The sequence below is a fragment of the Coccinella septempunctata genome, chromosome 5, assembly GCF_907165205.1.
Source record: "Coccinella septempunctata chromosome 5, icCocSept1.1, whole genome shotgun sequence".
Lineage (NCBI taxonomy): Eukaryota > Metazoa > Arthropoda > Insecta > Coleoptera > Coccinellidae > Coccinella > Coccinella septempunctata.
Window position 1 is genome coordinate 27,910,337 of NC_058193.1, and position 22,334 is coordinate 27,932,670.

General features: G+C 35.7%; 1 protein-coding gene across 1 annotated transcript; it reads right to left on the reverse strand.

The window, feature by feature from the left end:
- Positions 1–10,233: 10,233 nt before the first annotated feature.
- LOC123313358 (protein-lysine N-methyltransferase EEF2KMT) lies at positions 10,234–14,053 on the reverse strand. The gene is made up of 4 exons (XM_044898217.1): positions 13,838–14,053; positions 13,454–13,786; positions 11,096–11,576; positions 10,234–10,419 (listed from the first exon to the last, which is right to left on the reverse strand). Exons 1-4 carry the CDS (start codon positions 13,928–13,930, stop codon positions 10,319–10,321), a joined length of 1,008 nt encoding a protein of 335 aa, XP_044754152.1. The 5' UTR covers positions 13,931–14,053; the 3' UTR covers positions 10,234–10,318.
- Positions 14,054–22,334: the final 8,281 nt, after the last annotated feature.

Here is a 22,334-nt window from a genome sequence, read left to right on the forward strand (position 1 = left end):
TCGTTGGAAGAAAATTTACGACGTTCTAAACTTTTTTTCAGTTGAGGAAAGAGATGATAGTCGGATGGAGCCAAATCTGGTGTATAAGGGGTGCGTTCTAGTAATTCAAACCCTAAATCACGAATTTTTTGCATGGCAACATGAGATTTGTGTGCAGGGGCGTTGTCCTGCAAAAACAAAACACCTTTGGATAGCTTTCCGCGTATTTTCTCTTTAATTTTTTCTTGTAGAGTGGTCAGTGATGTCGGCTATTGTTCTACCCTTATCCAAAAAATCAATCATGATTATTTCATGGCAATCCCAAAAAACTGAAGCAAGAACTTTTCCAGCAGATTTTTGGACACGAAACTTCTTAGGTCTTGGAGAACCAGAGTGTCGCCATTCCATCGATTGTTGTTTCTTTTCTGGATTGAAGAAATGTACCCAAGTCTCATCCGTAGTAACAATTCGGTTTAAGAAGTCTACATCGTTTTCAAATCGAGCATCGACCGATGCTTCTACCCTTGCACGCTTTTGGTCAACATTCATCCATTCTGCAGCAATTTTTCTCACGTCTTAATTGACGTGAACTATATGGTTTACTTTTTTGACCTCAAACTTCACACTGACACTTCTAATGAGTTATTGTTCGTTGCTATGGTAACGCAATATTTATTTAATGCGTGGAACTGGTCTAGGCTAACTAGATATCAATATATCCTAGTAATACCTACCACGCGTTAGAGGTGATGAGGAACTATAATAAGGCAATTATTTCGACGTTGAGGCATCTTCATTTTTTTGCCTAATAAGTGTAAAAATGCTCGAACCTTATTTTAAAATCAAATGCGGCTTTCGGTTCGATTTTTGAAAATATTTGAAATTAATCAATAATTAATAAAATTAATGCCTTCTTCATCGAGCTTTTGTGAAAGGTTGAAAATTTGGATAGATGGAAGTTTGTTATGTTAAACCATGGTGACTTGTGATGTAAATTAGCTCATAACTAATGTGATACAATTATTATCTCCTGATGCTATATTTCAAAATCAAGATTCCCCTTTTTTCAGATTCAATTCTGTTTTGATATTTAAAATCAAGACTGTCCAGTTACTTCCTACATTCTACTAAAAAAAAGATGGCCCCAGTTCCTGGCAAAGATATATCTCGAAAATGATAAAATGCTTTCGCACTCTGATAACCATGAAGTTTTACTCCTCATTTAGTCTAAAAAATGATATATAGTACATTCGAATTGTGGTACCTCACAACATTACCATTGATATCAATCCGAGTGGAACCTTTGTATATCCACACTGGGATTTTGTTATGCACTATTTGCTCCTGGTATTCCGTAGATACTCTATTTCCACGGTTCCACGGTCCCGATTGCATGACATATCGAAATGACAATAGGTTGTCGCAGATATCGTGAAAAATAGTTCACCTATTGTTCCTTTTCAGTTGTCTATGGAGAGAAAGTAGTTGACGAAGTAAAAAAAATTATGTAATGTACCGCAAAGACCTGTCGATAAAAGGTAAAAGGTTTACCTGTTGCAGATGTCTGTCATCAAAATTTGGTTAGGAAATTTAGGAATAGAAGTGTCAATGAAAGGAAAGCGAAACACTATTTTAAATTCGAGATGGCAGTTTTTTTCTTCAGTGAAAATATTTTTTGTAGTATGTTACATATCTAACAAAGAGATTTACTTACTGAAAAAGGTTTACCCACATTAAAATATTTCAGTGTTAACGAATATATAAAAGATTACATCAAGATCTAAAATCAATCCATTTATGAAAAGATAACGTGCACATGTAGAACCTAATATATTGCCAACCGCCCTCAAAAAACACGACAGGAAGATAAATTTAAGATTGTCAAAAATATTTGAATCTATTGTAGCAAATATTATAAAATGTGTTGAATTTCTCATTGTATCGACATTTATTTACACCTATCATACCATAAATTGATTTTTTTGGTATTATATCGCAATTTGGTATTTGTCACAAACGTCTAGGTAGCCTGGAATGAGAATTATCCTCAGAATGTAGTTGCCATCACATCATGCTCACATCTCATCATCATCATACTGGACCCTATAGAAGTTCCTTCGCGAGTTTGATCTTAAAAAGAACTAGAGAACATAAAGAGCCAAAAGAACAATATACCACTCAGCATACTCTCGAAGAAACGAATACCAGGGGTCCTTTTTGCAATGAAAATCTTCTTCCATTACAGATATGCAACTGTTGCAATTCTTCAGAAAAACCAAGAACTCTGTGGCAGAACTAAGATGCAAGAAACTGTGTGCAGTAATCTAAATGGCTTTATATTTATTTCATATTACCCATGGCAACACGCGGATAATTAGAAGGCTGTTACTTAAAATTCAAAGGCAATAATGTCTCAATTAGAGCACCAACTGCTTTAATTAACAGCAATAAAGTGGAACCTCATTTACTGCATTACTTATATAGGTTTTACTAGCTGAATTCAGATCTGAAGCTGAAACAATGATGCAAACCTCTCACTCGAAAGCTGGATGACTACCAAGGTTAGGAATATATCCTTGACCTAAACTAGGAAAAAAAAAGTTAGATAGAAGTGTGCCTACCACTTAGACAGACTGCAGTTATCAATTTTTGGAATAAATTTCACTCCTTCCCCGACTCGTTTCCAATTATGTCCGATATTCCACAAAATACGATCCCAAGACTGAAGTCGCGTAAACCCTTATGGTCCAACTCTTTCCAAGGGACAAGGACATTTGACAGTCTGACAGCGGGTTTCATAAAACTTCGATTGTCCGATCAACGATTTGACAGTTACTCGATTTCTAAAACGAAATCACTGAAACCTTTTCATTTCTGAATATTTTGAAAAAGTAGCAATTGAAAATAATTGATTGGACGTACAAACATCTCAATTTGATGCGAGAATGATATTCTGAATGATCATGGCTGAATTATCGGTTGAAAACAAATTGACGTCTATTCGTCAGTCAAGCGTTGATTCCCCGATCAAGCTTTATGAAACCCGGGGTGAATGTAAAATGGTAGGTATGCGAGCACTATTTCCAACCTAGGTTTGATCTTCCCAGGAAAATATGGTGTATTCTAAATCGTATGAGAACAGGAAGAAGACTCCCAGGATTTTCTTTTTCTTCGAGGATCAAGGATCAATTTTTGCAGAGTGGGATGTCCTTCAATATGAAATTATTAAGCTGATTTTGTGAACAGTTTCATCTATATCTCAATCTACTACACTCACGGTGTACTACACAAGGGTTTTTTACTGGAGTTTTTCTCTAAGCTCTTGTATCATACGTAAAATTGTATGTTACCCCGTTACGCTAACCTCTGACCTCTGCTAAAACTGTATCTTATACTCATGCTATAATTATTGTTTGATTTTGAGAATAGTTATGCGCTTTATCAAAAGAATGTAGGTATACATACTACCCTAAGCATTTGTACCTACTAGAAATTATTGAAAATAAGTGAATTTGAGTTTTTCCGTCAGCTTAAACTTCCCTAGCAATTCTCAGAAACTCCAAAGTGACTTAGTAAATATTCAATATCTCCGTTGTTTACTCAAGTGAAGTGAAAGATAACTGTTATTCCTCCGATCGCTGATAGAATACATACGACTTCATTATAAATTTTTCCATTTTTATCTTCCCCATTGACTTTCTTCCATAATCACCGATTTACCACTATATTTCTTCGGAGAAAGTTCTCCAAAAAACCACTTCCGATCCACGATCCCCTGCTATCAGGGTAACCGTTCATCCATAAAGCATAGATTTGCGGCTGTCCATATCAAGATCTAAAAATCAATATTCCGTGTAGAAAGGAACTTGACAGTGAAAAACTTAGCGATCAATCATCCAGGCGTAGCACCTCTACTGCAGACTGCAGCTGTAACGTGAGAAATCTAGAGCAAGTCCAAGGATAGGTCTATGCCGAAACCGGGCAGCTATTGTCTTTCAAGGATGTATGCGATTATTGGAAAAGTGCCGGCAATCATTTCCATCTAATCGATTCCACTATTGAATCTATAAAAAGCACTTTCGCCTTCAGGCATCTTCATCAGTGTTGGCCAACTGGGCAAAATGCGCCTCCAGACAGCAATTTGACACTGTCTTTCGTTCGTTTATGCCAGTGATTCCCAACTAGTGGTCCGTGGACCACAAGATTTATTACTAGAAGAGTTGCTCTTCCAGAATATGTATCACATTTCCATCTACGCTTATTGTTATTGAGAGATAATCCACTCGAAAAGTGACTATCGAAAAATTTACAAAAAGATGGAATCAATTAAATGATCGTCAAGACCGAACGGTTGCATAGAGCTCCATAAAATTTTCAGATTTATTACTAGAAGAGTTGCTCCTTCAGAATATGTGTCATATTTCCATCTACGCTTATTGTTATTGAGAGATAATCCACTCGAAAGGTGGATTTTCAAAAAAAGTGGAATCAATTTAATAATCGTCAAGACCGTACGGGTTTATTACATTACAGGTAGTCCCTGCTAAGAAGAATAACATAAAAGAGGTCCCTGGCCAAGAAAAAGTTGGGAACCCCTGGTTTAGGCCGTGAAATTTAAATATCTCCTGATATACGGAGTGTTCGGTGAGTGTACGTACAAACTTATAATTATAACGAGTATACTGTATTCACATTTATTTTAGCAGTCGGTTGGCCATGAAATAATTTTCTCAAGTTTTTGTAACTAGAACGGAGTAAGGTTGGCACTCATGAAATGTCGTTAATGTCATAACGCCGTTGCCACAACTTATATCAATTTTTATTACGAAAATGCCGAGAGTTATTGAAAAAAGAGACAGGGTTTCAGGAAGTGCTCTTTAGAATTCAGTTCCGCCCATTCAAATAGTTATACCCTGATATTCTAAAATCCACAAATTTTTCTATTTTTCATTTGACTTGTCCCATACATTGTAAATGTTTTAAGGTACCAATAAATACCTAATTATTATTGCTATATCAATGTATTTAAGATGAACAGCCACAAATATGAGCCAGTTGACCTGTTAAGTGTTTATTCAAGTGAAATTTTTGTTCAAAGGTGAAGTTCATCTTGACTTGAAACTTCCTTTTACTTCCATTGATGCAAGATGAGTTTTGTTGAAGAATTTAACATTTTTGTAATTATCTGTTAATTCCTTCGAGATATACCCATTCCCAACCACTGCATCATATGCGTTTTATCATCGGGTTAATATTTTTGAAATCTACAACTGATGTAACGTATTCAAACTTTAGCCAAAAAAGATAACGAACATTAACTCCCCTCAAGCTAGTGCATATTATGATATTATAGTGATCTCTTGTATTTTCCATGCAAATAACTGGATTTGATATGCCTTCAATCAGTTTGTATAAACTTCAGTTATGTTCATCACCAATTTTCCTAAGAGATTCGACATTGTGATAAGAATGTAATAACAGAAACTTTTACGTAGAACGGGCAACATAGCCTTGATTTAAAACCCAAAAATGTTTCGACAAGCGTCATAACACCACATTTTCGTACTATACAGAGTGAAATGTGTCAAATTTCCATAGCTAACCGACTGCTAAAATAAAAGTGAAAGTATATAGGTACCTATACAGGTATAACTCCGCTTTTGAAATTCAAGGACTCAGAAAACTTTCTTTATTCGTAAGAGCCAAAAATACACACCCATAGTAAGTATTCCTCAGTTTATAGTCATATTTTTTTTATTGGACATGAAATCACTTATCGAATGAGCTATATTGCCGAACTTAGCAGCACTGTTCTATGCGACTATAAACTGGACAAATTCATGTTTTGTTGAGAGATTCATTAATGGAGTCATTGATTCAATTTCTTGATCAAACGATCAGATGCCCGGTTGATGAGCACCTCCAGCTCCATGATCGCCTTTGACCTAGTGACACATACTCGCACCTAGTGAATAAACACCCGAGAGCAAAACAGTCGCAAAAGGCGAACGTCACATCCAGTGATCGATAGAGGTGCAGCTGTTATTTCTTCGCAACTGTTTTATTGTCCACCTTTACACTGGTATTGCCTTCTTAACGTTTTATTGATGCAGCACATCGAAGACGTGAGTTACCATGTCGTACAACTAATTTCAGTATGGAAATTGTTGGTTTGAAGGCGAGCTGGAAGGCACAGTCTAGCTCCTCGGGAATATTGATGAGCAAGTGCAAGAATGCTGCTTTTTGCTTTGACGCAATTCTGCGTTCACGTTTTTAGAATGTTGGGATGCATCTGGAAAATGTTCAATTAAGAATGGAATGGAATGAGAAGTACCCACTTTTCTCACATTTAATGAGCGCTTTATGGTTGAAATAAAAATTAATATACAGGGGGTTTCGGTTCAGAGTAAAACCCTTTAACGTATCAGCTACCTCTCACAGTATAATTGTGATACGTTGCTTTGGTATGTATGTAATTGTGAAAAGCCCATTCAACATCAATAGCCATTTCTTTAGCTGGAGGAACCAACGCTTGATTGCACTACTATTTTGGCGAAACCAGGAATCAATCTTGTCAATCAATTTTATTTCAGATCCAGGGAGAATGAACGAAATAATATCTAAGAAAGGAACCATCAATCTAATTTGCAAATAGCGGTCACGTGATAGGCAAAATTAGGAAGAAATTTTCTATTTTCCTTCTTTCTAGTTGTAGGTGCCTACATCTTTGACCGTATTAATGTGAATATGTGAAGAAAGTAACATCTTTGTAACCATGTTAACGGTTTAGAGCTACTCCTCAAGACTTCGTAAATAAGGAGCAGTACCACTTTATGAATTCGAAGAAATTGTTTGCTATCAACCATCTGTATTCCGTCTAGACTGTTCTTTATGGTTTCCGTTCTTGAATCGCTATGTATTCCTAGAAATGTTGGAACTATTCTTACGCATAGAGACAATAAATTTCAACTTGAAACCGTGAAGATTGAAGTGAAGATGAAACCGACCTTGTTCTATTATTTAATTTGTACAAATATTTTAACCGTAGATTCTTGAAGTCAAAAACAAATTTTTGTTCTAGGCTTAATAGCCCTAGTGATCAATGTCCTTCGTATGCGACCGTGAAAAATTGGACTGCAAGCTTCAAAAAAGGTAAACTTTTCATTGAAGATGATGACCGATCGGGAAAGCCAGTTTCTGTGTCAGTCCCCGAAAATATCGATGCAGTTCATGACATGATTTTATCAGACCGTCGAATTGGGCTAAAACGGATATCTGAAGCACTGAATATTTCATACGAACGCGTTCATCATATAGTTCACGTCAATTTGGACTTGGGAAAAATTGCTGCAAATGGATCCCCAAATGTTTCAAAGTTGACCAAAATCGTGCAAGGGTAGAAGCATCGCGTTCGATCTGTGCTTGATTTGAAAACGATGTAGACTTCTTAAACCGAATTGTTACTATGGATGAGACCTAGGTACACTTCTACGGTCCAGAAACAAAGTAACAATCGATGTAAAGGCGACACTCTGGTTCTTCAAGACCTAAGAAGTTTCGTGTCAAAAAATCTGCTGGAAAAGTTTTTGCTTTAGTTTTTTGGGATTGCTATGGAGTAATCATTATTGATTTCTTGGATAAGGGTAGAACAATAACCGAAGATTACTATTCGACATTACTGACCACTCTACGGGAAAAAATCAAAGAGAAAAGACGCGGAAAGCTATCCAAAGGTTTTTTGTGCAGGGCAAGGCCCCTGCACATAAATCTCATGTTGCCATGCCAAAAATTCGTGATTTAGGGTTTGAATTACTAGAACACTCCCCTTAAACCACAGATTTGGCTCCATCCGACTATCATCTCTTTCCTCAACCGAAAAAAGTTTAAAAGGTCGTGAATTTTCTTCGAACGAGGAGGTTATAAAAGCTGTAGAGGTTTGGTTTGCAGAGCAAGAAGAAACATTTTTTTTGTGAAAGGTCTAGAGACGTTGCAGGTTCGATGTAATAAATGTATCCAATTAAGAGGAGAATTTGTTGAGTAATAAAATATTTTGACATGGAAATTTTGTTTGGTTCTATAGTAGGATAAGAATATTACAATATATCCTCGTATGTAGGTAGAAGTCGAAGACTCACACTCTACATAGAGCTTTTCAGGTTACAATTATAATATTTCGAGGGAATGGTGTATTCAGATTAAGAAAAATACATAAAATTTTTGATACACTGTGTATTTCAAAATTCCCTACTTCCAAAATCATGCCATTTTTTCTTATGAGCAAATCATGCCATTTTTTCTTACGAGCAAATGCTGAACGTTGATGATGATCATAAAATAAAAACGAAGAACTGATATCGCTGTTTTGTTATTGTCGTAAATCGAATTTTCTGTTCCGGTATTTCGCCAGAAGGTAAGATAAAATTTATTCCGTGTCATTCTCGTTGTCCGATGAAGCAATAACGGTCCTACAATCGACGTGGTACTTTACAATAGCAATAAAATCGTATCATTTTCCATTGTCGTGAAAACGGGTTGATGTTATGACTTTACGGTTACGATTGCGGACGCTCGAGCGTGTCCAAATCTGAACTGCGAATATGTTCAGCGAATTATTCGGAAATTACGAACTGAAGTGGGCCGACTGCGACGAATTCAGGAGGTCAGGTAGTACATGAAGTCTGGAAGGAAGAAAACGAGGTGGTAATCTTTTGAAGAACGATTGCAGTACGACAAAAAAATCGTACGGCAGAAAATCGCTGTGTGGAGATGCGCATGCGGTTATATACCCATCTGATTATACGAGGGAAGCAGAGCTGCGCCGAAGCATAGTACTTCAGTTTTGTTAAAGGCGGTGGTCGAAGAACCATTATATTTTTCGAGATAAGTTGTAGGTATAAGTGACTCAGAATATGCATATCATCACGAAATCACTTTTTTCTCGAGAATGATGCTTCGTAACGAAGGTTCCTTTTTTTCTCAAATGATGGGGGAGTCTATTTCTTTCATTGAATTTTCAAATAGATCACCCACAAAAAAATAAGATGATATCGATGATTCTGCAGAAGTTTCTGTAAGAAATTTGCTGGGATTTTGGCAAATGAGTTCAAAATGAAAAGATTTCGAATGTTATAATTTTGGACACCTAATACTTATTCATCCATCTCATTCCGTAAAAGACATGATATACAAAAAATATCACTGAATTTAGGTAGCTAATTGTTATTCTACTGAAACATCGTTGTTGAATTTCCAAATTTCTACAACTCAATTTTGACTATGTCATTCGAAATTTTCACTTTTCCTCCATCCTTTCAAATGTAGAAATAGGAAAAATTGAAGAGAGTATCATCAATATGATGGTACTTTCACGAGCTAACAAAATATGCTATCAGAAAACCTATCGAAGAATATTTGCATAGCCTGTGAAAAATACCATCAATTTGTTGGTCCACTTTTTCATTTTGCTCGATGAATACAAAATCCACTGACGTGCTCATGTGAAACACACCTTACATAGTTTTACCAATCTATATCGACAAAGTGAGGCTCAAACTCAATTCGAAATAGAAATCCAAAATCCTTGGAGCGTAAATGTTCGTAATCACTATGGAATGGAAAAACTTGAACTCGGACAATGACTTCTATTATTCTGTTTCGTTGAAAAACCTGCATGAGTAACAAATTGTTCAGGTAAGTGTGTCTCTTCGTTGGCTTCCGGTGACCGAGATAAAAGATCGGTTTCCGTTGTGTTGAACATGGGTACATACGTACAGGATGTACGACCACTGAAATGTACGGAGTTGGAATCGATTCTTCTATAGAGCAAATTACAATGGAATCGTATGTCTAATGGGTACACGATTTCTTTTCAACGCAAGTTATCTCTTATTGGTTATCGAATGATCGAAAAAGTTTTCGAATATTTCATTTCAAAAGAACAAAAACTTGTAGCCCTCTCAGTTACTGGAATTACTCTCATTAGAACTCAGGAGATGAGTTTTTCCCACTGCTTTGCGAAAATTCAACTAACAAACGGTCTAGGGTCGTATTAGGATCTATTTCAGTAATAATTTTCATTTTTTTTTCAACTTTGTCATTTTGATAGTTTCGTATAGGTGATTTTTTACTTCTTTTTGACCAGTTCTACCTTCTGTTGAAAAAAAAGCCTCACCTTCAAATAAGTATCTAGACCCTGTACCTGTATACATATCTACGAGAATATAAAGGTTTCTATTATGATAAAAAATACATATCCCAAATTTTCAGTGTTTATTCCGCATAAAACAGTAAAAAAAATAAGTACAAAAATACAAATTGGTTATAGTATGTGTTTGTTTGACTAGAGAGTGACTTCGATAATATGTATTATTGGTAGAATCTGCCAACTCAAATAGTTAGGCTTCGGTGTTTCTAACCATTTTATGTTAAGATCCATAGATTCTGGAAGAAAAAGAAATGAGTATTTTCATTGATCAATTTTTGAAGTCATTAATGTGCACTTTCTCAATAATTGCAGAGTTTTTTTATGCCAAGCTGGGTGTCGCTGAAAACTTTATGTTTTTGTGAGCTCTTCCTTGCTTATATAGATTACAACTTTGGTTTGTATTAAAATGGATCTCAACTTTGTTAAATCATATAAAACCATTTCTGTCCTGAAATTAAACCGCCATACGTTAACCATGCATTCAAAATCGACAAATAACCTTATGTTCTCAATAAACTCAAAACGAAGAAGGCTTCGCCTGAATATTCAGGGTTTACTTGAACAATGGTACATCTTGTACTAAATTATTGAGTGTTAACTCAAAGACTAAATGTTGTTCGAGAAACAAAATCTTGATTAACTGCATTATTGTTCCACCAGTAAGACAATCCGTCTTTTTGTTGATTTTGATGAAGACAATTGATGCTTGATCGTCATAATAAGGCATAACTAAGAATTATAGCTTACAATCATTTTATTGCGAAAATCAATATGGACTTCAGTTCCTTGAAATAGCGAAGTTGAGGTCCATCTTCCAGAACAAAAGTTGTGAGTTGAAATTAACGCCCCCCTTTAAGTTAAAACTCCTGTTTTGTAAAAGTATCATTTCCATTGTGGAATGAAGGTTATTACCTAAATGTTCTCGGAAAGAATTCACAGTGCTTTCATCCCTTTGCGTGAAAGCTATAATTGCCGCAGTGGTACCATTCTGTAGGAACAATTTGATGGTTTTTGTTAGAGGTTCAAAGAGATCCTTATCGTAGACAACATCAGAAGCGAAGATCAGATCAACGGAGCCAATCTCCTCACAGTCATCCACTCCCGAAGTGTCCCAGTCTAGTTTTCTGATTTCAACCTTGCAGTTTTCGATGGAACCACTGAACAATAAATCTTTTTCAGGTTCCACCTTTTCCAGTGGTTTATCACAGTTCAATTCGACGTTTTCTGTGAGCAGGGAAAGGACATCAGAGTGACAGTCGGTGAATATGTATCTTCCACATGATGTCGAAGATGCGACAACCAAACCAGCCATGCCAGTTCCTGATCCCAACTCTAGAATTGTCTTCTTTTCGATGGAAGTTTTCAGAGCCCATTCCGCTAGAGCTTGGGAGGCCTGAATTGTGATTAATTGAATTATTTTTAAATGAGAAAACAGATTATGAAAAAGTAGTTTTACTCGTTGGTTATGTAGTGGACAATGTCCAAAATATTCGTAACCAGAGACTTGATCAAATTTTCGTTGAATGATGAAAGAATTAATGTAAGTATTAATTCTATTTGAATATTTTCAAGCATTCATTCTTAATCAAAGGATAGTTTTTAGAAGATTTAGAACGTCATCGGTACACATGGTTAGTCTTTGACATAAGACTCATAACAGGCAGAAAGTGAACAATAGGTGGTGGAATTTCATGGATTGATAAAAAATACAAACAGTGGTTCATGTTCCGCACTTGGAATGATAACTGCATTCCATTTATGTATCCATACATCATGAAGTTAATGAATTATGAATGGAGAACGATTTGATATTACACAGCAAAAGATTTATAGGTAATAGAAGGTTTAAATGATGACTAACATACCTTCACAATGGATTAGCAAATATGGAATCGCAAATTGCAATAGTTGCCGTTCGAAATTGCAAGGTAAAATATTATTTCAGTATTTAAATACCTGAAGAACCATTTTCAGAACTTCGTTCGAGAGTAACAATACAAAACTGTTCTAGTTTGATTGCTTAAAATTCAATTAGAATAATTGTATAATTTATTCAACTCATATGTTTTTATTTCATCGGCTTTTTCGACAAGTAATTAAGTCATTACCATGTTATCGATCATAAAATAAAAACACCAGTTTGACAACTTTCATGAAATTTAGAAGTTGTAAAGTGAAAATGTCGAATTTAACTATAATTATCGCCAAACGAATAATAATTTCAAATAAAAATCCCAGAAGAATTTTTACGGTTTCTTCGGAACACTTTCAGGTTGAAATTTCATCGACTGCTCTTTTCATGGACCTATAATACCAAGTAACGTCCAGTTTCATAATCAAATTTAAAGTCACTTTAAGCTTAAAGCTTCCTTTAGTGTCATTTTTACGGCCGGTTTCATAATCAAACCTAAAGTCGCTTTTATTTTAAAGCTTCCTTTAACCCTACTAAAAATGACAGTAAAGGAAGCTTTAAACTTAAAGTGACGTTTAATTCGATTATGAAACTGGACGTTAGTAGGGTTAAAGGAAGCTTTAAAATTAAAGCTACTTTAGGTTTGATTATGAAACCGGCCGTTAGTATTATACATCTATGGCTCTTTTTCGTTGATCCAAAGCTCATATCATAGGAAATGCGAATTTTTAAACTTTCTCCTCTTTTTCGAAAACAAAAATTTGTTCACCAAAAGATTTCGATTGTGTCTTATAAGTACCTACTGTTTTTCACTTTCAAAAACCTCATTTCTTTTGACAGAAAATGTCTTTCTTTTTGCTTTGATAAGGGAACAACCAGAGACTTTCTCTATGGGAATAACCATACGCCTCATCCTGTAAGTTTCACGAGGTTATCATTGAAGAATTTACTGAACCCGTTTTCAGGATAAGGTGAATTCTTACTATATATATGTATTACATTTGTCATTAAGTTACGCCATTCTAATCATTTTCGATGAAAATGCAGTCAATAAGTCAGAAAATATTACCAAATTGAAGAAAGAAAAAGAATCTCGGAAGAAAAAGTCACGAAATGTTCTATGCTCTGTGGAAGTGGTACGGAACGACATCTGATCGCAATTCTGCGAACCAATGAGACTGCTTTATACGTGTGACGTAAGTGATGAATCTAAGTGCCGGCTATTTCAAATAGATGACAATGTTGCGAACAAAAAGAAAACTGTTCCTTGAGAATAAAGGATTATTTTTGTTTTTAATCTCATCTCTCAGTGTATTGGTATTAATAATCATAGGCATTTCACATTTCAGTTTTCTCACCTGCCAAGTTATCAACCCCGTGGTTCCTTGAGATATAATATTCACATTCTCTTTCAAAATGACCGTATTCAATTCCGAAAGTGATTCAAGTTTGTCTATTTCGAATATCGGATAGAAAACATGGTAGAATTTTTCTTCTACACCTGAGGACAACCGACAGAATGCTTCGTAAATAGCTTCACCAACTGGAGCTCCCAAATCGTCCAAATAATTCATTAGTTTTCTCAAAAACCTTCTCTGATACATGATTTCGATCTTATACTTAATGACTAGTTTTGAATCGACAGTCTTTGATACGAGTTCACTCTGAACATCTGACGATGCCAGTTCTTTCTGAAAAAATTAACTTATTATTTGGACTCTCAGACTAACCTAACTTTCCACCTTCCACACAATTTCTTTCGTATGTTTCTTTCGGAAAAAATCAACTATCAAAGGATTCAGTTCTTTTGTAGACGATAATTCTAGAATAAACATCTTACTAGTTCTGACTATTTTTTTTTTATTTTAAACGCAAAGCAACAGCACTCGATTCTCAATCGGACTTGAAAACGTGTTCCACGAGTTCCACAATCGTTCAAGGCAAGGCTGTCTATGATTCAAGGATTCAACACCAGACCACAATCCATAATTTTTCATCCTAAGCGGCCTCTTTCGTGTTGGATAGGAACTTATGGAGGCAGTGTTCTATTTCGATGCATATAATTCTGTGTCAAGCTTTGGAGATGGCGCAGTATTTCGCTCTAAAATCTCAGGTAGGAAAACTAATGGTGAGTTCATGCAGAGTTCCTAAGAACTAAGACCTAAGAAAGCAACGATCTCATTGGCAGATGGCGTTCACGTGATCGCCATCTACCGATTACATCGGCTCTTTTCTTAGGTCTTAGTTCTTAGGAATTCTGCCAACATAAAGATATAGCCAAAAAGTAACAACAAATCTTTGAACACAACTTGTTAATGTTTGGTATAGCTGAATAATTTTCTTCAAAAAGAAAGGTATAAAAATCTGTGTTCTCGTCAGGGGTGGGTAAATCTATAGACGAGCATCTTCTGAAAAGTTAGATCTGTCATTACCTATAAGCAAATATCCTAGCTTACTCCGTTAATTACACTCATAAAGCAATGATAATTATAGTGATATTAGTTTTACCTTGAGTACATGGTAAAAGTACTGTTTTGATAACTGAAATTGGATTGGCGCCGGATGGGTTGATGCCATTTTGAATATGATGTGTCAGGTTTACACAGCCACTTCTGTCCTCATACTCATACATCTGCCGATGTAAATGTGAAGATTTTGCTCATTGGACGCCCATATCAAGATAGGCATACATACTTTCTCTATGTAGGCATAGAGAAAGGTCTCTGAAGATAGGTTACATTAAGAAATATACAGTCACTTTATACAAGAGATAGAGATAGGTCCTCCACCTATGATATGAGGGCCACAAGAGTGTGACTCAGTTATACAAAAAGAGTTGAATAGAACACATAACTGAATTAAGAAACGCGAAATGAAATAAAATTACACAATAGTGGACATATTAAGGACGAAAGTGAAAAAATAAGAAAGTGGGAAGGTTAAAAGTGGGTCTTCGTAGTAGACGCTCGCAAAAACAAAGCAACGACCTCTCCAAAGAAGTCCCGTTCGTCATGCTACCACGTTATCAGCATAATGAAAGAAATTTATGAAACAATTTGACATTTTTTGAAGAAATGAGGAAGAATAATGAAGAAGGTGGAAGTTATTTAGGTTATCTCTATGTACTCTCCATTCTTATTTCGGATAAAATGGGGGTTGAAGTACATTCTTCGATAACAGAACCGCTTCCTATTGCACTTCATTTTTGCGAAACGTCATCAGAATCAGAATCCAAAATTCTTGATATATATCGATGACTAGAGAAAATTAGAAGAATTTACAATCGATGTTAGAATACGATATGAAGGTTAACGTCAGTTGGACGAAAGTGACATTGACACCGATCACAAAACAAAGCCTACTATTTTTGGCTTTGATATTCATGAATCTCATTTTATCAGTACCTATAAGGTCCAGTTGCAGGAATGTCCATTAAGGGCATTTACCCCATCAAAATTCAAAACTGTAATTTTCGAAAGGAATAATGGAGCATTAAAATTTAATGCCCCACTAAAATTTTAATGCACTTTCACGAAACTGGGTGTGAGAGTTCTTGAATATCTGAAGTGAAAGATAGTGGATTCGATGTCGATAATCGATACTGAATTGTTTGTTTTTTTATGAAAAATTTGAATATAACAATTCTCCCATATGACGCAAAAATCAATTCAAAGATTTCTCAATTTTTGGCACCAATGTACTAATTCTGGTGATTCATATTTGTATGAATCTCGAACTAAATCGTATGGACCAAAGACTATTACCAATTTTGTTAGACTTGAGTGATTTATACTTCACTTTCTTCAAGTTCATACTGTTTGAAAGTGATATTTTCCTGAAATAGTGAAAAACATTCTTCTCACTCTCACCTCAGAAGAATCTACGAAAACAATGAATGAATATTCAAATTGTTTCTTCAAATCGTCATGTCCGACCGCAATATTTCTCTATTGTCAAGATGCTCATGTCTCCCTAACCCATGGTAGAGTTTAACAGAGGGCGAGAGAGACTTGATCATAATAAGTTTGTTTATCAGTAAAAACATTGAAAGAAAACAATTTCCAATGACCAATGATTGTCTATTTCAAGGTTTTCATTATCAGAGGTATCAGCGTTTGAAATACATATTTTCTATTTCAGAGTCACTCTCACTTATTACCGAGATGTTTTTTATGTTTTGAACCTTTGTATATTTTTTTATATTCATTTCTATTATTCAATTTTCTTTTTTGAAGGAAATTATTATGTAAGCTCAGTGCGGGAAACTTCGACCACTGATTATGTCTCCCAAACAAAGCATGGGTCAAGTCTCTCGCACTTTTAGTCTGTTCAACAGATGTTTTCTTGAAACTTTTACAACTATTATAAAAAAAGCTCATCGTTTGAAAAACGAAATTTGATCAATAAAAGCAATAAAACTAAATAACCTTACGCACCTATCAAATTTTTCAGACAGTGTAACAAACAAAAATTATTCAATTTCTCACTTTCCAACAACAAAATCACGTTCAACCCTCTCACTCCCGAACTGTTCTGATGGCGGCCAAAATGGAGCCACCACTAGTTGTGCTTTGTTACGAGTATGTCACAAGATATTTACGATACCGGTAGTGCGAAATTTGAATTGAAATACTTGAGGTGGCTCCAGTCTCCTACCTGAGAAAGTCTCCCGGACTCCCTCTATATACAGCTACATCAAAAATACCGGCCCAGATTAGACGAGAATCTTGTGTACATCGAGAAGGCAGAATTCCAGTCTTAGGGGTGTTATCAGCCGCCTTGAAAGAATCAATTTTGGACGTAACGTTCTTGACTCATCGGAAAAGCAAATAAAGAAAAACGAACTGGAAGAAAAACAGAAACTCGAAAGTGTTGTCAAATGAGTACAGACAGATGAACATCTACAACGTCTTAAAATCTGGCACCCCTGTTGAGAACACACGAACATATCACTAGGAATAAAGGGACATTTCTTCCAAGACCTCGGATAGAAAAGTCCGGGTGGACCTCATTTATAGAAAAAGTTTCGAGAAACAAAGTCTCATCTCCGAAAGATGCCAGTTCGCGGAATTTTTCTCCGCTATTATAATTTCCTTCAATCTACCGGAATTACCCCTTAACAATCGTAACGTTATATTATTTCCCACGATGAGGAAACTCGCAAACAACTGCGCTCACCCTAATTCCCGCCCTTATCGGGAAAATTGTCGTAGGCACGCTCCAGGAGATTCAGAGTAGCGTAGGTTGGTAATCTCGGCTGCATACTATGACGACGACAAATGGAACACCCACGCCCGTTACGTCACGGTTTCGCAAAAGTTGGTCTGTTCTGTATAGTAAAATCGATACCTTCCACTCATAAATCCCACGGGATTTACAGAGACTAGCCGGGGATCGGGACCTGAGAGGAAAACCCGAAAAGGTGCCCGGTCTTATGGGAGGAAATTCTCACATCACCGGCTGAACTGAAAAGTGCGAAACTTTCTCGCGAAATAATTCATTTTGAACATGGACTCACTGAATCTTTGAGCATTCAAATTGCGAATCACAGTTGATTTGCGATCAGTTTTCTTTTTTTTTAACATAGCTCTAACGCCTCTAATAATCATGAGGACGGACTTGATATGCAGATGAATGTAAAGGCTCTTTGACTTGTAGGTACGTATAACACTTCAAAAGTAGATTACTCTGATCAATTTTAATATTTTTTATTGAGAATGTAAGCATTCAAAACAGAAGAAACGTTATTTAGCCTATATACGACTCTAATCAGATAATAAATTGCAAAACGTCAAAAATATATGTTCTGAATATTCTTATTCAGAAATTTTGTCTAATTTTTTTAAAATTAAGGAAACACATATACTACACCTTTTCCAGTTGTAATTCAGAAAATCAAAGTTCAATTTCAGAAAAGCAAACATGTATTTCAGATTAGCAACATTTAATTCAGAAAAGAGAAATTGAATTTCAGAATAGTTAATTTAATTTCAGAATATAGAAATGGAATTTCAGATTAGGAAGTTGAAATTCAGAAAAACAAAGTTGTAATTCAGAATAGTGAATTGAAATTCAGAAATAGCATATTGTAATTCAGAAAACGAAAATTGTATTTCAGAAAACATCAATTCAATTTCAGAAAATGTAATATGTAATTCAGAAAAGTATCAAGTGATATGTATGACAATATGTCATCAAACTTCTCATGAAACTTAAGTCATTATCGAGAAAAAAATCAAAAATGGAATTGAAAGATAATTGTGCAATATGCAGAATATCCATGAGTAGAAACAAAGTAGTTAAATTATTGCCATGCAGCCATCTTTTACATGACAAATGTGCGGAGCCTTTGAGGGATCAGACTTGTCCTATTTGCAGAACTGTATTTGTGGAAAAAATAGAAGTTACCAGGACCATATATAAAAAAAACACAAGTCAAGACAGGCAGCGTATAACAGCATGCGCAAATAAAGGGGACGATTGGGTGTCTTTATCAGAAACTTTGGGTGTGAAATACAAAACTGCCTATCAGTGGGTAAGATCAGGAAGGGACAGTATGTTTGGAAAGGGTGGGAAAAAACCAAAAATTTTGAACAGTGAACAAATAGATATAATGATCTCATGGGTTGAGGAAACTTGCGACCTAACTATTAAACAGTTAAAAGCCAAGGTGTTAGCAGAGTTTGGAAAATCAATATCGAGCACAACGATAACAAACTATTTGGAAGGAAGAATATTCACATTAAAAAAGGTTCATACAGCACCAGCTACTATGAACACCGAAGAAAATAAATTGAAACGTGCCGATTATGTAAGGTCCCTTAACAATTTCATCCGTCAAGGAAAACAAATCGTTTGGATAGACGAGACAAATTTCAATTTATTTTGCCGAAGATCTCGAGGGCGTTCCAAAGCCGGTACTCGTGCAATTCAACAGCTCCCGGCAGCAAGAGGTCCGAATATACATGTGATTGGTGCTATTTCTGCCGCTGGTGTGATTGCAATGGAAAATAGAAGAGGATCCTACACGGCGCTTCTAGCTAACGAGTGGATTCAAAGACTTATGAATACATGGGAAGACTTGGGCAATCGATTGTCAGATTTGGTTATTGTGTGTGATAACGCTCCCTGTCACTCTAGGCTAGAAGAAGTTGTCAATGCAACGGAAGCTAATTTGTTGAGATTAGCTCCGTATTCCCCGATGCTAAACCCGATCGAATCAATTTGGGCTAAATTGAAAATGGGGGTGAAAACAAGACTTAGAGTCCCTGAGGTGACGGCCCCAGGGGTTCAAGAGCAAAGGTTGCAATATTTGGAGCAAATTATAGATAGAAGTAAAGACACAATTATGGGAGGCGACTGTGCTCGTGCCGCTCAGCACACAACAACATTTCACGACGCAGTGCTAGATTTAGAAGATTTACCAGTTGGTTGTTAGTTTTGTTATGTTAGCTTTATAATCTTATGTTAATTTTGTTAATTGTGTTACTTTTGATATTACTATTAATACTCTTCCTGAAGACCAGGATATCCCAATATAAGCTTCCATCAATTATTCATTCACGATCAAGAAATACCTCACCTGTACTCATTGTTATTATTTCTATGTAGAGTACATTCTGAATTACAATTTCCTATTTCTGAATTACAATTTCCATTTTCTGAATTTCAAATCACGAAATCTGAATTCCAATTTACACTTTCTGAAATGCATATTACTATTCTGAAATTCAAATTACCGTTTCTGAATTTAAAGTTCTTATTCTGAAATTCAAATTCCCTTTTCTGAATATAAACTTACTATTCTGAATTACAATTTTCATTTTCTGAAATTCAATTGTCTTTTCTGAATTACATTTTACGTTTTCTGAATTACAATTGGAAAAGGTGTAGTTGGGAGCCCAAGAGGGAAATCCAGGATTTACTTGAGCCGTTGACCGTGTAAGATTAATATAGAATTTGACCTGTATATAAGGGGAATTGTCTGAGACAGCCTGTCAGGATTGTAAAACAAAAAACGGTCATTGTCTCATTGTACATACTCGAGTATGCCAGATTAAGATATTAATGGTTAACTACATATTGAAAAGTTTTATATTCTCTTAATCTGACAATTTGAGTGTGACGAAAATGTGTGGGAGGGCTCCAAACTTGCAAAAAAAAACGTCACGTGTACATTCTCGAACGCGATGTTTTTTTTTCTTATTTTGAAGATAATGTTTCAAGAATAACGGAAAAATATAATCTGACAGTTTCAGCAAGCCAAAGCAATAAAAATTGGGCCATAAAGGTCACGAAAGTCAGTTTTTTTGAATTATCTCCTCTCTTGGGATTCAAATTGATTTCGCATTTTAACATTTTGTACAAATTTTGTCCGAAGCAATTTTTTCTACGTTTAACGTTTTTGAGATATATGGTGATGAATGTACTAATGTACAAACCCAGTCTAATGACTGGGTTTCTACATTGACCTTGCCTTTCGCATGTGTGGCTAAGCTCCTCGGCCTCATCGCCCTCTAAGAGTAAATAAAATTGCTCCAGACAAAAGTTGTTTAGAATTTTATTATCTACAACTTCCATAATGAATACAGAAACGAATAGAGGTACAGGAGGGGAGACATTTTAAAATAATGCCTTGTTATCATCTTCAAACTGTCAGATTAAGAAAACCCCCCCTGATTAGTATCAGATTAATGAGTCAACACGTCTGCAACACCGAGATTAACCATATGAATGAAAATCTGACAAGCTCGAGTATGTACAAGTAACGATTTTTTTTTACTTTTTCAAAGGACCGCTGTGACCTTGCATCACGTCCTAATTGTCAGTCCCTTGAAAAGTAGCTTTCTTTGGGTCGAAGTAACATATCCCCTAAAAATCTGACACGCTCAAAAATTTTTTTTTACCATTTTCAATTCTTCCGTACTGCCAGCCCCACCACGCACTCTCAGATTAACATGAATTTATTATCAGAGACACGTAGGGTATATACAGTATCTTAATCTGACACGCTCGAATATGTACACCTGAAGATTTTTTTTACATTTTTTAGAACCTGCACACGCTTTCCCCACCGCTGAAAGTGCAAATATCATAGAACCTGTTTTTCTTTCTGCACTATAATCTTCAAAATCCACTAGATCTCCACGACGCTCGAGTAAATCCCGATTTAGCATCGCTGACTCCCCAACTATACCTACCCTTCACATAGAGATTCCCAACTTCTACTTTTTTATGACAAAAAAGTTCCATTCATATCCAGCACTTGGGGAAAATTATTTTGATTGTAATTTATAGGAAAACACTTTTTTTCGTGAAAAATAAAATGATTTGTGGTGCAATCTACTTAGGAAACCTTGACACTAAAGAAAATCATAAACATCTACCAGAAAGCATCCACGGTTACCTTCGCACAACGATGCTCTTTTGTGGAATTATCCATTATATTTGGCACATTTGGAACTGTATTTCGTTTCGAAGATACCATCGTCAATTTTCTTTGATTTCTTGAATAAACTGAGGAGCATGAGTGTTTCGAGAAATTACTCCTCTTGGTCATTATCCATCATATCAGGCAGTTTTGCTCACAAGAAATTGGTGGATAATAAATTGTCGAAGAGTTTCATAACATTCACAAAAAAGAGTGTATATTTTTTCTTCAAGAAATGTTGATGTTTTCGTTAAAGGAATCTTCAGCAAACATTCACCCTATTCAAGACGAAATATCCTTGAATCAACTAATCTGTATGACTATTCAACCTCGAAGCAAACAGTTCTGTTCGGTATCTCCTATCTCCCAAATTGACTTCATCATCGAAGCTCAAAGTTAATCAAATTTTTGATTAGACGGAATTTCAAGGATCTGGGATCAGGGTTCACCGAATTTCGTGTAGCGTAGGTTGAGGGTTACCTCCGTGCCTTGTATGATGACGACGAACCCTCCACCCACATCTATTACGTCATTTTCCGCACGAATCAGACGAGCAGAACTGATGGAGCACTTCCAACTGACTGTTGTATTTACATTGGTTTAATTATGCCGAACTGCGGAGGATCAATTAGAAGTATTGGTTCGACAGGAATTGTGGTTATTATGGGATAAGATTCCTGATATCGCATAGTATACAGTGTGAGACTTCGACTCGTACAACTATTTCAACAGTATATTCTTGAGGTCAAAAGAAACACTTTTGTCCCATACCATTTTTTTCGATTTGGCCCTGGCAAGCAGATAGAGCC

What these genes read in the sequence shown, in the direction of transcription:
- LOC123313358 (XM_044898217.1), bottom strand. Translation starts at nt 13,930, where the DNA reads ATGTTTATTCTAGAATTATCGTCTACAAAAGAACTGAATCCTTTGATA. An exon ending in CGAAAGAAATTGTGTGGAAG is followed by an intron (nt 13,787 to 13,837) that starts GTGGAAAGTTAG and finishes TAATTTTTTCAG; the next exon opens with AAAGAACTGGCATCGTCAGA. An exon ending in CGGGGTTGATAACTTGGCAG is followed by an intron (nt 11,577 to 13,453) that starts GTGAGAAAACTG and finishes ATCACAATTCAG; the next exon opens with GCCTCCCAAGCTCTAGCGGA.